Source organism: Talpa europaea (assembly GCF_964194135.1).
Source record: "Talpa europaea genome assembly, chromosome: 5".
Lineage (NCBI taxonomy): Eukaryota > Metazoa > Chordata > Mammalia > Eulipotyphla > Talpidae > Talpa > Talpa europaea.
In genome coordinates, this window is record NC_140071.1 from 47341419 (window position 1) to 47356938 (window position 15520).

The 15520-nt window shown below is 43.5% G+C and overlaps 1 protein-coding gene across 11 annotated transcripts in view; it reads right to left on the reverse strand.

The window, feature by feature from the left end:
• PDE8B (phosphodiesterase 8B) overlaps positions 1–15520 on the reverse strand; it is a gene marked incomplete at both ends in the record, with an annotated part of 202820 nt that overhangs the window by 40283 nt on the left and 147017 nt on the right. For 5 of the 11 annotated variants that reach the window (XM_084233803.1, XM_084233808.1, XM_084233806.1 and 2 more), the window contains 3 exons: positions 10464–10524; positions 12624–12712; positions 14202–14342. The exons of 2 other annotated variants lie outside the window; for them this stretch is intronic. In XM_084233803.1, the coding sequence (XP_084089929.1) occupies positions 10464–10524; positions 12624–12712; positions 14202–14342 (291 nt within the window). The remainder of the gene's footprint in view (positions 1–10463; positions 10525–12623; positions 12713–14201; positions 14343–15520) is intronic. 4 more of the 11 variants (XM_084233811.1, XM_084233810.1, XM_084233807.1 and 1 more) reach the window with 3 other exon arrangements.

A 15520-nucleotide genomic window follows, 5' to 3' on the forward strand; every position in this document is an offset into this window, starting at 1 on the left:
AATATAAGATCTTACATAACTTAATAGTAAAAAAAAAAAAAAACCCACACCAAACAATTTTATTATAGAACGGGCAAAAGATCTAAATAACCTGGTTTCCAAAGAAGACACAGACATGGCTAACAGAAAATATGCTTAACATCACTAATCATGGGGGAAATGTAAATCAAAACCAAAATGAGATGTCTTCTCACACCTGTTAAAATGGTTTCATCAAACAAACAAACATCCTCAAGCAATAACAAGTGAAGAAAATGGAGCCCTGCACACTCTTGATGGAAATGTAAACTGGTGTAGCCACTACAAATGCAGTATGGAAATTCCTCCAAAAATTTAAAATGAAGGCCTCCCTGGTGGTGCAAGGGATTAAAGCACTGCACTATGAAGCAATCCGCAGCCTCTGCGGCACGAGTTTGATCCCCAGCCAACCAGGGAGAAACCCACATGGCGAGGCAGACCTTTCCTGCTTCACCCGCTGCTCCCCTCAACAGTTTATTTCAGTCAATCTGCCTGTTCTGTTCCCCACTCTGTCTCTAGTGAATCCTCTCACCTCCCCACCTCTGGCTTGTACCCCATATATAAATAAATCTTAAAAAAAAAATAAAACTATCATATGATCCAGCAGTCTCAACTTTGGATATTCATCCCAGTTAGCTAGCGAAAAAATGAACTTGAAAAGATGTATGCACCCAATGCTCATCGCAGCATGGCTTATAACCCATGGGCACACCCTAAGTCTCTGCTGTCGGGTGACTGAAAACACAATGGATTATCCTGCTATAACAAGGGAAATCCTGCCATTTGTAACAAGATGTTTGAAACATGAGGACATTTTGCTAAGTTAAGTGAGACACAAATAGCATATGATCTCACTTATGTATGAATCTAATCTATGTGATCTAGATTAAATCACAAGTATGGATCAAAAAGTCTTGGCTTTTATCTACATAAACCATCTTTCCTGATTACATTTCCCTATAACGAATTTCTCTGCTCAGAATTTGCCATGGATTTCTGACATTAAAGAAATGAATTTCAAGATGTGAACAGCTAATAAACACTGGAGGAGGAGGGAGCTGTCCATTTATAATTTGTTCTCACAAAGATTTTTCATTTTCACAACAATTTAGCTCTTCTTTCTTATTTAAAAGAGCACTTAAAATAATTAACTTTTGTTTAAAAAAAAGTCCTGATTTACAGCATTTGCCAATTTCCCTGGTTTAAAATCCATCCCACCATAACTGTTTGAAGCTATGAGGATGTCGTGGTAGGAAGTGGAGCTGGGAAGATGTGCGTGGCAGCTCAGCTTCACACAGTATTTTCATCCCACAGGTAATATAAACAATCTCAAGGGCACAGTGTAAATAAAATGTAACACACTTAAAAACTGATGGATTTTGAGTTCTTACTACCTATACGAAAATTTAATTGCACGCTCAGAATTTTTAATTATGTCTGATATAACCACTGACTCACAAAATTCCAGAAAATTAAATAAGCAGCTCTTATTTAACTGGTGCCAGCACACCACTAACCAGAGGCAGTGGGAGCAGTTAAGAGGCTACAGCAGGATCCCCAGAGGCTGCTAGGGATGAAGTGAAGCAGGAGGGGGGGTGAAGAAAGGGGTATGAAGTCCAGAGTTAGGAAGGCACTTTTCAGAACTAAGTGGTTTCTAGGATGCAGGGGGTGAGGAAAGTAAAAGGGTGAAGGTGTTTCCAGGTTTAGGATAAATGTGACTGAGTAGATGGGGAGGGGGTTCCCATTAAAAATAAAGGCAATAAAGCAAGAACAGATGTGGGGGGAAACACAGTGACTTCAGCTTCACCCGTGTCTCCCATCAAGTTCAAGCACTGAGTGGCTGAAGGAATGCTTGGCTGAGGCCACACAAGCGCCCCAAGCAGAAAAGTTCTCTGCCATGTGAAGTGAATTAATTCTGCTTTGGGGAAAAAAAAAAAAATTCCAGATATTTGCTGATACCCATAAATTGCATAAAAATTGGCTTAAATAAGTAAAACTTGAACATAAGTCCATCTAAGATACTATAAAAAAAGTCTCTTGATATCAGGTGAAGTTTCCCAGTGAACAGAATATGCTAATCTGAAGGACACAAATCATACAAAACTGAAGCCTGCGGAAATTTACTTAAATTTAGGGTAAAAAACTCTTTTCTTAAAAGATCAAGTATCTCTTCACAGCCCAGTTGTTTTAAACGTGTCAGAGATAAATAGATAACATTAAATTTTTACGAAGTAGCTCAGCTCACCATGCCTGCACCTCGTTCATTACCAAACTTCCTTAAGTCAAATGAGTTTTTCTTCATGTTTAGGCCTCCAGTCTTGAGGCTCACCCACGTGGGGCCTCCCTGCTCTTACAAGAGATTACTGGTGAGCAGGCATGAAGGGCTTCACAGAGGGAAACTTGATTTCAGCTCAAACTTATAGCTCCTTCCCCTCTGTTTTCCCACGTCCACCTCTGCCCATGCCCACCAGCCTGCTCAGCCAGGGTGTTCTCAGATACCCTCCCCCTTATCAGTCAGGTAACTCCCTCAGCTTACTCCTCTGGGGTTTCATGGAGCCTGTCCTGACAGGTTACAGCAGCCACCACCATGGCCAGGCAGGAAACTGTAATTCTCCTCTGAGTCAAGATGTTGCCACACTTGTAATCCTGTGGCTGAATTCTCAGGGTCCCTGCCTGTTCCCTAGACCCTCCAGCACCATCAGACACTCTGCAGGTACTCTGTTCACATCTGCCCAGGGTTTGGCTGTTCAAAATGTGGTTTCTGTGGAAAAAATGTGGTTTTGCAATATCAGAGTCCTTTCTTTAAATAGCTCCGTGTAAATATGTGCTGAAGCTAGATTGGAAAACCATTGTTTACTTAGTGACTTTCCCAAATATATCAACAAATATTTGCAGCACCTACTGTGAGTAAAGTACATATGTACAAATGCAGTATCATGGTTATGTGCTGATTACATAAAATCCATTTCTACATGTGAAAGTCACTTTCAGGGATAATTGAGATGATGTTTTCAGTTGCACTATCTTCTTTCTCCTACTTGCTTTTAAGAAATCACACTTGCATGCCTTGGGAGAACACGGCAAATGTTCTTTGTAACAGCACATGAGTCATATATGGGCAATGCACAGATGAAAAACTATATACAATATTATCAATAGTTGGGACTAGATAGAATACTTCATTTTTAATTTCCTACATTTCCCAAAGGTTATCGTCTTAGGGAGTAAAACGATTTTCAAAATAATTTCCTGATGTCTAATGGACTCACTTGCTGGGGTCTCTAGCCCCACGGTCAGAACTGACAAAGCAGCTGAAGATGAATGGTCCAAAAGGGGATGCGGACAAGTGTCACCACCTCACTGACCAGAGAGAGACACCGTTGGCAGGTTTGGGAAGATTTCTTGGAGTGGGAAGCTGAGTTGAATCCTGAAGGATAAGGAAGAGGCAGTGTCCCCAACATTCAAAAACATGCAAGTTTTCAAACTTGGGAATTTAGGACAAATTGACAACTTGCTTTCATCACCAGGGATTTTCAATGAACAGAAACTAGCAAGTGTTATGAGAGCCTTTCTCTCCTTATTCCTTGCTCTGGCCACTCTCTCCTCTCAATTTCATGGAGACACCACAAGTACTAAACATATCGGATCTGTTCTGCCACGTTAGAGGTGAAGGTCCAAAATCATAAAAAAAATCTTAAAAGCCGAGTCACCTGCCAGAAAGGAAAGGATTAGAACTTGACATATGGGGAGAGCAGAGCCGGGGGTGGGGGTGGGGGGCAGTGAAGAATAAGGACACACTCAAACAAGGATAGTCCAGGGGTTAAGAATGGACATGGGACCCAGGGCACCCCACCACCCACCCAGGAGCACTAGAAATTAAGAGCAAACTTTTTGCTGCAGTTTGAGAAGCAATGAAAGGCGCCACTCTATTTGCTCAAACAAAAGGTCAAACAAAATTTCCTAAAGGTCAAGTGCCCACCAGGTCTTCCCACACAGAGGAAGCATTCCTGGGGTCTGGAATACAGCCTCATCTCCTAGGAGGCCCAGTAAGTCTGCAGCTAATTCACTGGCATTGAAACGGATGCCTGTGCACAGTTCCTCAGCGTCCTCTGTCATCTGAGAAAGTACACGGACAGCTAGACTTGTGACAGGATTTGGCAGGGAGTGGGGCTAGAGAGCTCCACAAATGCACAGCACACATGTAATTTAAAACTTTCTAGGGCCTCCCTTGTGGTGCTAAGGGCTAAGTCTCAGCACTATGAAGCTATCAGCAGTCATTGCAGCATGAGTTTGATCCCCAGCCAGGGAGCTTCCCACATGGCGCAGCAGACCTCTCCTGTCTCCCCTGCTGCTCCCCTCAGCAGTGTACTTCAGTCAATTTGCCTGTTCTGCTCCCCACTCTGTCTCTGGTGAATCTTCTCTTCCCCTGCACCTCTGGCCTACATCCCAGCTCTTGTATGCATAAATCTTGAAGAAAAAAAAAAAAAAAACTTTCTAGTAGTCACACGAGAAAGTAAAAAAAAGAGACAATTTTAATGAATACATTAAGCACAGTATGTACAAAATGTTATTTTAGCATGAAATCAAAGTGAGGCTGAAATAGGGTGAGATTTTATGTTCTTTTGTATCCTAAATATCTGCAAACCAGAATGTAATGTTTCTACATGGAACACAACTCCATTTGACCAGCCACACTTCATACTGGCAGACAGCCCTTGGGCATGGGTTGGGCATAGGCTGGGGCAGAGCTGGGATACCCTGCAAGGCAAAGCCCCCAGCAGCCTAAGCCAAGGTTGTCACATTCAGGAGGGGAGACTGTAGGGTCAGAAATGGAAACAATCTATTTCGATTATATTTAATCCAAATTGGCTCATGAGCCAATCATACAGGTATGCCATCAGAGCCTTGAAGTTCTTGTCTGGTAACTCTTAAACTTTGGAGTGGTCAAAATTAACTGGAGGGCTATTAAAACAAATTGCCCAGACCCACTTCTGGATTTTCTGATGCTGTAGGTTTGACTTTGCAATTCTAACAAATTCTTTGGGCTACTACTATAGCGAATACACTCAGAGAACCACAGATCTAGCTTCCAGCCAACAAGTGATGTCCTTATACAGCTTTTCCTACTGAGTGCTCAGTCAACCGACTACATCCCATGGCAGGGAATTCCCTATCCCCAAATGTTACCAATTTTGGTCAGTTCTAATAATTCTTTCTTCTATCAAGTTAACCTGATTCATTAAAACTTACCCTGCTTCTGCTTTGAGGGTCAAGTTCCTCCTTCTCCACACAAGGCCTTCACAAAAGTTAAGACCTGTTTTATCCTGCTTTTTACTCTGTGATACTCCATACATTTTTGTATCTTGTTTGAGGTACTTCTGACCGGCTTAGTCTTATGCATTACTATTACAGTAAAGTTCTGTGTTTTCCCCCTACTCTTTCCTACAATTTCAAGGCTAAATTGCTTACTACAAAACATGAATGAACACCAAGAAGTTTATCATCATAACATTTCATCATTGTAAACATCACAAATTTAGCCCCAATCTCTGCCTCTACTATTCCCAAATAAGTTACGTATGTGAAAGTGCCTTGCAAGCAGTGATTCCTCAATGTTGGTCCCCAGATTTGATGTGACAATGCTTTTATCAGTGTGCAGTAGAACTTATTTCTACCAATCAGTGTTCTACTAGAATCAGTGTTATACTAATATAAGTTCCAAGTTAAGTAGCTACTTTTCATTCAGAGATTATGTCATTCCTAATTTTTCATGGTTGAAACAACCTTCTCTCATGAAATAAGGGCAAGGAGGTGGCCAGTGCAATTTGAAAGGAAGGGATCCCTGTTTTCCAGCTCTGGAAAGCTCTGTGCAAATCCCAGGTCAGAATGGCCTCATTCTTCTTTCAATTAGCCTTTGTCTTGGAACCATGATTAGCCAGGGAGCAGAATGCTTCCTAGGAGCTGGATCACTGCCCTTCCCCTGCCTATATCCTCCTTGGAACAAGAGAATCTTTCTTGGAGTCACCAGTTGGTGGGTTGTGCTCCTTGATTTCACAAAAAAAAAAAAAAAAAAAAACCCACTTCCTACTGCACATGAAATCTCTGCTTCTCCCTGCATGAGAAGAGGGAGCCAGTGATCAGCTCCAACACTACCCACTACAGGGTTGCCCTCTTTGCCTGCTGGATCATGGGTGCAGATTTCTGAAATTCTCAGTTTGAGTCGTGCTTTTGAATTTAGATTTGGACCTCTTGAAAGGGAAAAAGCCTCCAGAGAACCTGGTCCTCATATCTTCACCGGTATTAAGGGGGTTGAGCTAGGCTCTGAATCAGGGTGCAGGGATGGGCATGAGGCAAAGGTGCCTAGAGAAGCATGCCCAAAGAGGGGAGACCTTTGGTGAGGGCCTGGGCAGACTGTCCCTACCCTAACAAGTGGGAAACACAAGAAAGGATATTATATTACAGAAATAGGGTCAGCAAACCTTTTCTGTAAAGAGTTAGATAGTAACTATTTTAGGCTCTGCAGGCTTAAGTTCTCTGCTGCCAAATACTCAGTTCTGCCACTGTAGGTGAAGCAGCATCATGCCCCACAAAGGAGAGAAGCGCGGCTGTGCCCAATGGAACTTCAGTTACAAACAGGCCACCTGTGGCCTGCAGGCTGTTGGTTGCTACCCCCATGGCCTAGATGACACCTAAAAAAAAATCCTTTAGTGCTCGCGCTGCACCTCCCCTGCACCGTGCTCAGGGGATGCATCTCATGTATCTGTCTGTGGCCGAGATCTTGTGTCCCTGGCAAAGGACAGCTGTTTAATACATGTCTGGGGCGAGAGTATGTTCAGGGTACAAGGGCAACGAAGCTGACAGCAGACAAACCTCGCTGAGTATTCCAGTCTCTTGACAAAAAGCTACCAGGTTCACATAGGGAAAAAGCTCTTCACTGATGACAAGCTCAGCCAGCAGACAGAAGCCTGGCTTAGTCTCACTCATTAAAATGCAAACCCACAGACAGATTTTGACGTCAGGGCTATAGCCCTGACAGGCTGCTCCCACCCTCTGGGGAGTCCTTGTCACAGAGCCATTGCCATTCACTTCAGCCTCCTTCTAAGAGGAGGAAAATCTGGCTAGCCAGAGAGAGAAAATGCTCTGTTATTGGAAAATCTCATTGTCTTCCCAGGCCTGTGCAACGCCATTAGGTGACGTCAACAGCTCAGGGTATCTGAGCTCTGTTTCCACTCTTCTCTGAGAGCAGCTAAGTTATGAGACATTTCTATTTAGATCCTCAAAAAAGAGGGGGCCCCTCGATTCTGCATCCCTAAGTCCTATACTAAGAGCTGGCTTGCTTTTCCTGTGAGGAAGGAGGACTTTACAACTGGTAGGAGGGCAGGGAATAATTTCTTTCAAGCGAACCATTAGCCTGAGGGCCTACTAAGTATCTGGCAGTGTGGGCTGTCAAAGACAAGTAGGTCCAAGGGGCCCTGCTGGAGAGGAGAGGGCAATTAGGCACACAGCAGCCATGATAACAGTGTGGGTGGCAGACAGCAGAGAAGGTACTGTGAGTGCTTGTGGAGGGAGAGGGGACCTGAGATGGCTTGAGAAGTACTACGAAGACTAGCAGCATTAGCTACATGGAGTTTCAAGGAGACTGGAAATAGGGAGATTTAGTGCTCCCTTCATTAAGGGAGAAAGGTAGAGGAGCAAGATTAGGTTGGGGAGGGAAGATTGGGCTTGATTTTGGATGTGGCTCATTTCTGGAACGAGCACAAGCCAGTCCACGTGAGCCTGCATACTGCACCGTGGCTCCACAGACCATTCAGATCACTTCAAACTGCTTGGGCTCAGCAGTTCATTTCAGGGGAGCCACTGAGCTCCCCTGAACCTCTGTCTCTGCTCACACCACCTCTCACACAGACCACATTCGTCCTCCTGGGATGTCTGATTTTCGCTGTTGGGAGAATTTTTTTTTTCCTATGAAAGTCAATTCCCTTCTTTCCCCAGAGGTCTCTAAGGACTTGCCTGTTCACATGACTTTATGGTATTAAGTGAAAATTTCCTGGCTCCAGATGGAATTCTCAGTGCTGAAGGAAGTATTTTACGTTGACCTGAATCTTAAGAAAAAGCACATGGATATTACTAAGATCACTAAGACTTCTATTTCTAGAATAGCCAAAGTAGTCTTGAGTCATGAGGCTGACTTTTGATTTCAAAATATATTATAAAGCTATAGTTAACAAATCAGTATTGTATTAGTAGAGAAACAGTGCAGAAATAAACTCATGAATTAAGTGTCAACTAATTTATGACAAAAGAGTCAAAAGTACAAAACGGAAAGAACAGTCTCTTCAATAAGTGGTGCTGGGAAGACTGGATGAAAGAATGAACCTGGACCACAATCTTATACCATACACAAATATCAACTCAAAATGGATTAAAGACTTGTATGAAACCTGAAACCATAAAATTCCTTGAAGAAAACAGGGGGACAGCTTCTTGAAATCCCTCTTGGTAATTTTTTGGATTTGACAACCAAACAAAAAATAAACAAGTGAGACATCATCTAACGATAAAACTTCTGCACAGTAAAGGAAGCCATTAAAAAAAATGAAAAGGCAAACTACTGAATGGCGAAAAAAATTAGTGAATTACATATCTGATAAGGGTTAATGTAAGTATAGAGAGGCCGTACAACACAATGACAAACAAATGAGTAATCCTATTTTAAGAATTACATATGGCTAATAAGTACATAAAAAGGAAGTCAACATCACCATCATGGAAATGCAAATCAAAATAAAAAACCACAAAGCACCTCAAACCTTACAGGTTTGATGAAGAATGGCTTCATCAAAAACACAGAACAAAACAAAAAACAAGGGATATGCGCCGGCAAGGACGTGAAGTAAAGGGAACCCTCATGTACTCTAAGTGAGAATGTGAATTGGAACAGCCATTATGGAAGACAGTATGGAGATTCCACCAACAGTTAAAAACTGAACTATCATAAGACCCAGGAAGCCTCCCTCTGGGTATTTATCCCAAGAAAAGGGTAACATTAACTTGAAAAGATATATGCACCCCCATGTTCATTGCAGCATTATCTACATTTCATGGAAACAACCTATGTGTCCCCTGAGAGATGAATAAAGAAGATGTGGAATATACATAATATGGAATATTATTCAACTGTACAAAAGAAAGAAGTCCTGTCATTCTTGACAACACGGATGGACCCTGAGGCCATTTTATGCTAAGTGACAAAAATGACATGATCTCACCTGAATGTAGAATCAATGAGAATCAAAACTGAAATCATAGATACAGAAAACAGATTGGTGGTTGCCAGAGATGGGGATGAAGCCGACATCGGTGAAGGGGGTCAAAACGTACAAATTTTCAGTTATATAATTCATGGCATTTCATACTTGGAAGCTGCTAAGAAAGATTTACTGTGGTTATCACTGGCAATAGCTACAAATATTGAATCATTATGGACATGGATACCTTCCATGGATTGAGACATTAATTGAAAGTCCTGCACAGAATAGCCAAGAATAGTCTCTTCAATAAGTGGTGCTGGGAAGCTCCACTGCCCCTTGGGAGCTCAGTCCACTTCCCCCTGGGAGCCACCTTCTAATTGGGAGGAACCGGGGCATCTCCCAGTCCTGTCTTCCTCCTACTTATTTCCTTGCCTGGTCAGGCTCTACTTTCTGATACCACGCTCCACAAGTCTTTGGCATGTCCCACTACAATGGATTTTACCCCAGAGTCCTGTCCTTTAGAAACCTCTTCCCTTCTTTTAAAATCTTCCTCCAAGTCAAAGGTCCTATTCTGTATCTTTTCAAAAATAGATCAGTTTGGTGAGTACTTTTAAATGAGTAAACTTTACAACATGATGTGAAAATATACATAATCCAGAATTTAAAAAATAAATCAAAAAGAAAAATTACCAATACCAATGCTGTCCTTCATGAAAAGTACCTTATGAAATTTCTTAAATATAGTAACTTACTAAAATTCTGTTACTTCGGAAGACAACACTCGAATGCATGATTCTGTGTAATATAATGCTAAAAAAAAATACCAGTATTTATTTGGGAGGATTTGCTTTCAATCAGATTTGTAGAGATGAAATTCTCAAATGCATGTATACTTTTGTTTAAGAAATTAAGATAGAAAAATAGATTATTTTTAATTTGGAGGAAAAATTTTAACCTCTTAAAAATACATTAGTCTAAAGATGCTCAATCACAAGATAAATCACAACTGGTATGCACAAGTAATAAAGTAGCATATGCTTACTGGGGAATTTTAAAAACTATTTGTCCAAGGAAGCTAATTTTGCCATAAGCCTTAAATGGCAACTACAGTAAGACAGACACAGGCAGAGAACAGTGGTGAGAATGCAGCGTACTCAAGCTGACAGAGCAAATGAAGCAAACTGAATACTGTACCTGCTTATTATTGTCAGTGGTACAACACAGTTTCTTGAGGGAGACAAAATGCCTAATTTTCCTAATAACATAAATAATCAGTTATTAGTGAGTCAGATATGAGATGATACAACAAATCAGCAAATGAAAACATCAACAGTCTTCTTAAAGCAAAACTGCAGATATCCATCCTCCGCAGATATAAAATTCAAGCAAAACCCAATCTACAGAAAATGCATTTCTCACACACAGCCCCCACACACGCCTTCAGAAACTGGGCTTCCTTCCCTTATATTATAGCTGGCTCAGAAACACTCTCCTAATGGGTATTTCATTTGGTAACTGACTCCTGAAGCTTGGCTCCTAAGTGTCTTCAGTGATAGGATGAAATGCCACTCCAGACAAAATTTGTTTTAATTCTGCTGACACTAATAATTTTATAGCCAATATAAAAAGCAAAAGACTCATTTGGACAAGGACCAAATTTCATGGTTGCTGTTTTTATACCATTCCACATTCTTTCACAGCATGCCGTGGCAGTTTTCAGGCAGAGAAAGAGTCTCTTCCTTTAAGGTCACGGGCAGGATCCTGAAAGTCAGCCTGTGGTCTTGCTTGTTACCACAGGGAAGACCAGGCAAAGACTATGGGTGCCTTAGGAGTCAGCTCAGATAGATTTTTCTACTGAAAGTGAAGCCAGGAATCCTGTGGGGTTGTGTTAAGACTTTACAGAAAAAAGTCAACGTGTCTCTGTCTGTCCGTCAATCTTATCTGGATCAATTTTCTCTGAAGGACTCTGAAGAAAGCACAGAAAATACTGTATTCTGCAAGAAAATTCACAAAACAGGAAGAAAAGACTTCCCTACTTTCTGTAGGAATGTCTTCTGACAGCTCACTACTAACCACTGGGGGAAAAACACTGGAAGTCCTGTCTGGACAAGAAAACTTCTTTATCTTATCTGTAAATCAGAAAGGTCAGAAAAATTCTGACAGAAAGTACCAACAATGACAAGTCTCCTACACCTTGGTCTTCTGATAATTCTGGTCACAGACACTAAGTGAATCCTAAATTTCCTGAGAAGATGGTCTAAGAATGATAACAACCACATGGCAGCTACTGTGGTCCCTAAGCACTGACTGTTGGTGCAAAACGCCACATCGAGGCCTTCGCAAGCCCAGAGGGCGACTCAGGCAGCACGAATCCTCCTGGGTTAGGGGTCTGTCTCTGCCCCCAACACCCACCATGAAGCTAAAAGGTGCCATGATTGACAGATTGCAATAGGAGACAGTTGTTTCCCAATTAAGGCAGGGAACACTTTTGAAACCTAACCAAACAAGAAAACTGGAAGGGAAGCAACATACAGGTGCTCTGCTAACTTTCTGGAATGTCTCTATTTTCTAATCTCACAAAAATTTGCAAGGAACTCAGGTCATCCTAAAGAGTCACAGTGGGACTCTCCTCTTTTGGGTACTGGTATAATACCCCCAAAATGTCACCTGTGGCCTGTGCCCCTTAGAAGCTCACAGTAGAAAGCTGATGCTGACTTTCAGGCTTATTTTATAAAGGCTCCTCAGTGATGGATTGTTAGGAGATCCTGTTTAGCTTCATAAATCTCACAAAATTTAACCAGGAGAACAAAGAAAATGCCTATTTACCTTCTCGCTCCACAAATGAATAGCCTTCTCTAGTAACCTGAGATTAAATGGAATCATATCCTCTCAGCTTCGAGTCAGACACCCCTTTCTCTCCATCACCATGACCTCCAGGGCTCTCTCTCCCAAGTGGAGCAAACCCTGCTCCAGCTTCAGAGAAACAGCACAGAGCTGGTGCCTCCAGAAGTGTGGCTGCTGGTGGAGGGCCAGGGCCAGGGAGCCCATTGTTTTGTTGTTCTAAAGTAAGAAGGTCTAGAAATTTAGACCCTTCAAGAGGTAGTGGGGACAATAGACTCACAGAAGATTGGGTAGAGGTGGGCAGCTGGGGTAGAGCCCACAAGTAGGAGACAAGGGGGTAGGGAAGCCGGGTCTGGAGGATGTCGCCAGCTGTGTGAGTGTCCTTAGTGTTGACTTTGTACTGCCCGGCCCTACTGTATTTGTGGACCTGTCACTTTCACTGGCATTTCGATATGCAAACACAACGCCCACCTGGGGCCCTTCAGCTAGAAGAGTTCAAGAGTATGCTCTCACCCTCCTTGGCCAATCACCGGGGTGATCTTCACGTGCTGTTGGATGCTGTCCCCCGATTTCCGTCTGGCATAGTAAACCCCCTGCCACTCCTATACATGGACAAAGAGAGCACTTAAAATCCTTCCATTGAGGCTTGTGGCTGCCCCTACAGAGGGTCTTCCCAGGTTGAGCAGTAAAGTTCTCCCATGCTTTCGGTCCATTTCACAAAACGCCCCCATATCGCTGCACCCACTGTGATGCTCACTCGGTAAGGCTCACAGTGCACAAAGACCACAAAACCAAGGCGTCCTCTGCCAGGCTGCCCTCTGGATCCCAGGGCCTGTGGGTGGAGTTCCTGCTCCCAGTCCTGAGGGTGTAGTGGCATCTGTCAAGGGACTCCTCCAGGGTCTTTCACAAAATCTTCACACTACCCTGTGAGCTCGGAATGATCACCCTTAAATAACAGATGGGTAAAGTGAGGCTTGTAGAGTAATCTGCCCACAGGAAGAGGTGGAGGTTACATATTAGTATGTCTTATCTTTCCCTACAGCCCTGTTTTTCTGACATCCTTCGGGTCTCCACCTACATCTTTGGGGTTAGTCCAGCTTGTGGCAGATTCCAGGGATGAGGCGAAAGGGAGTTTGAAGATCGCTGTTTCTCTGCGTCCTGGAGAAACGGCTGGGGTGAAGAGCCAGGCGACCTCACAGAGGAACCTGAGGCAACTTTGTAATTTCTGAGATTCTCTGCAGTCATTTCTGACCCTTCTCACCTGAGACAGCAGCCTGGTACGCATCTGGGCCCACCAGGTGGGTGGCACTATTCTTTTGGCAAGCTAGTAGAATCCTTAACAATGTCTTATTTCCTTATCAGTCTTACTGCCTTTTTTTTTTTTTTTTTAAATTTTGGCCATGCTATATAATACTAATGTACTTTATTTCTTTTCCCCACTAAAAGGCACACAATGCTTTCAAACTACTTTATGTCAGAGAAAGCAAGATGAAGTAATACATGAGAAAGTGTTCTGGGGCTGCAATGAAAATGAACGGCTGGGTCCAGCTATGAAAGCAGAGCACCTCTGAGGGGAGAGTGTGCGGGGACTCCCCGCTGCACTGGTGCCATCGCCCTCACCTGCCCTGTTGAAGAGGAAGTCACTGAGCAAGATGGTGCGGCAGGAGAACTAAGCTACACACCTCTGTTGAACTGCTATGAGTAAAGGGAACACAGAAAGGAAAACTGACCCAAAACTGGGCCTCCCTGAAAATCTAGACGTTAAGTCCTTCTCATCACCCAAACACCAGACAGATTTAAAAGCACACAGCAGCTCTATGGGCTAGGAAGGGCAGGAGGTAGGAAGGATTCCAGCAATAACAGCTGGGGTACATTTATGCAAGGAATGCAACTTTCTTAGGTAAAATGATCAGATTCTCTATCATGGTGGTGTGCACTAAACTCACTTGATATCCAACATCAACTCATTTTGCAAACATAAGGAACTGGCCACTTAATTAAAACAATAGTCAAGAAGCCAGTCTTGAGGACTGCATAAAAACAACTGCGCCAGGGAGGGATTTGTGACTGTGTTTTGTTGGTTAAACCCACCTTGCCCTTCTTGATGCATGTGTTGATGGTGTCCAGGAGGTCTGCTCGGTTCTTATCGCTCTTGGGTAGTTCGGCCAGTTCCTTCCCCAGAAGCTCGCCCTTGTGGTAGCCCATCATCCTTTCAAAGGCTGGGTTGACGTACTGTGAAGGGGAAGCAGTGAGAGGTCAGCATGGGAATGCCGCGCGCCTGTAGGAGTGCTTGCTGCCACAGAGGAAGTGTGCTGGGGTAGCTAGCGAGGTGTCGCCTGGGCCAGTGGTCTATGGTGCGGGTGCTGAGCTGTACCCACCCTCAAGCCCCCCGCAGAAGCTGTAATTATCCATTCTACTGCTTTCCCCGAGTCCTGGTCCCCTGTGGGAAATGGGAGAAATTCTTCAACAGAAAAAGGGCGAGGCCTCTCTTATGGCACAAGGGGTTAAGACGTAGCACTATGAAGCTGTCTGTAGCCACTGCAGCACAAGTTCAATCCCTGGCCCACATGGCGCAGCAGACCTCTCCTGACTCACCTGCTGCTCCCCTCAGCAGTATACTTCAGTCAATCTGCCTGTTCTGTTCCCCACTCTGTCTCTGGTGAGTCCTCTCACCCCCCACACCTCTGGCCTGTACCCCAGTTCTTGTATGCATAAATAAATAAATCTTAAAAAAGGGCAAGAAGCTGTCATCTAGCAGGGCCAGCCTGTGGTGGGCCTTATTATGAATTGCCTATCACCCATGAACTAAGGAAAAAATTGGGGAAAAATATAGAAATATGAGCTGTTAGAACTCAATGCAACAGGATGTTCTATGATTCACATCTTTACAAGGCAGTAACTTGACCTCTAACACCTGCAATCTTATCACCACTATCTCCCAGTGCCATGGCTTGGGACCACTTCTAGTATTATCCAAACCATAAATTCAGCTAAAAGGCTCCGGAGGGAGGCAGTCCTTTCAGAGCTGGACCAGGGCAGGCGTGAAGAGAGACTCATTCTGGGGCTGACTCAGTGGTTTCTTTCCAAAATTCTGCCCAGGGTCTTGGAATTTAGAGCTGTGTTACCTTGGGTGACTCCCTGCTCCTGTCCCCACCCTCCAATTTCCTCTCAAAGAACAATCACTAGATGAGTAGCTGAGTGGAGGGAGACAAGTGGGGGAGAATGTGGGGGAATGTGAGCACACCTCATGTAGGTCACAGATTTCTTTGGGCGTAATTCACATCCATCTGCTGCTTCAGAAATGTTCTTGCAAACTGTAATCACTCTTGCCCTCTGCTGTGATAACAACAATAAGGAACCCGGAGAAGAGATGACACTTAGGGAGCTATCCCCTTGGGAACACAACTTTA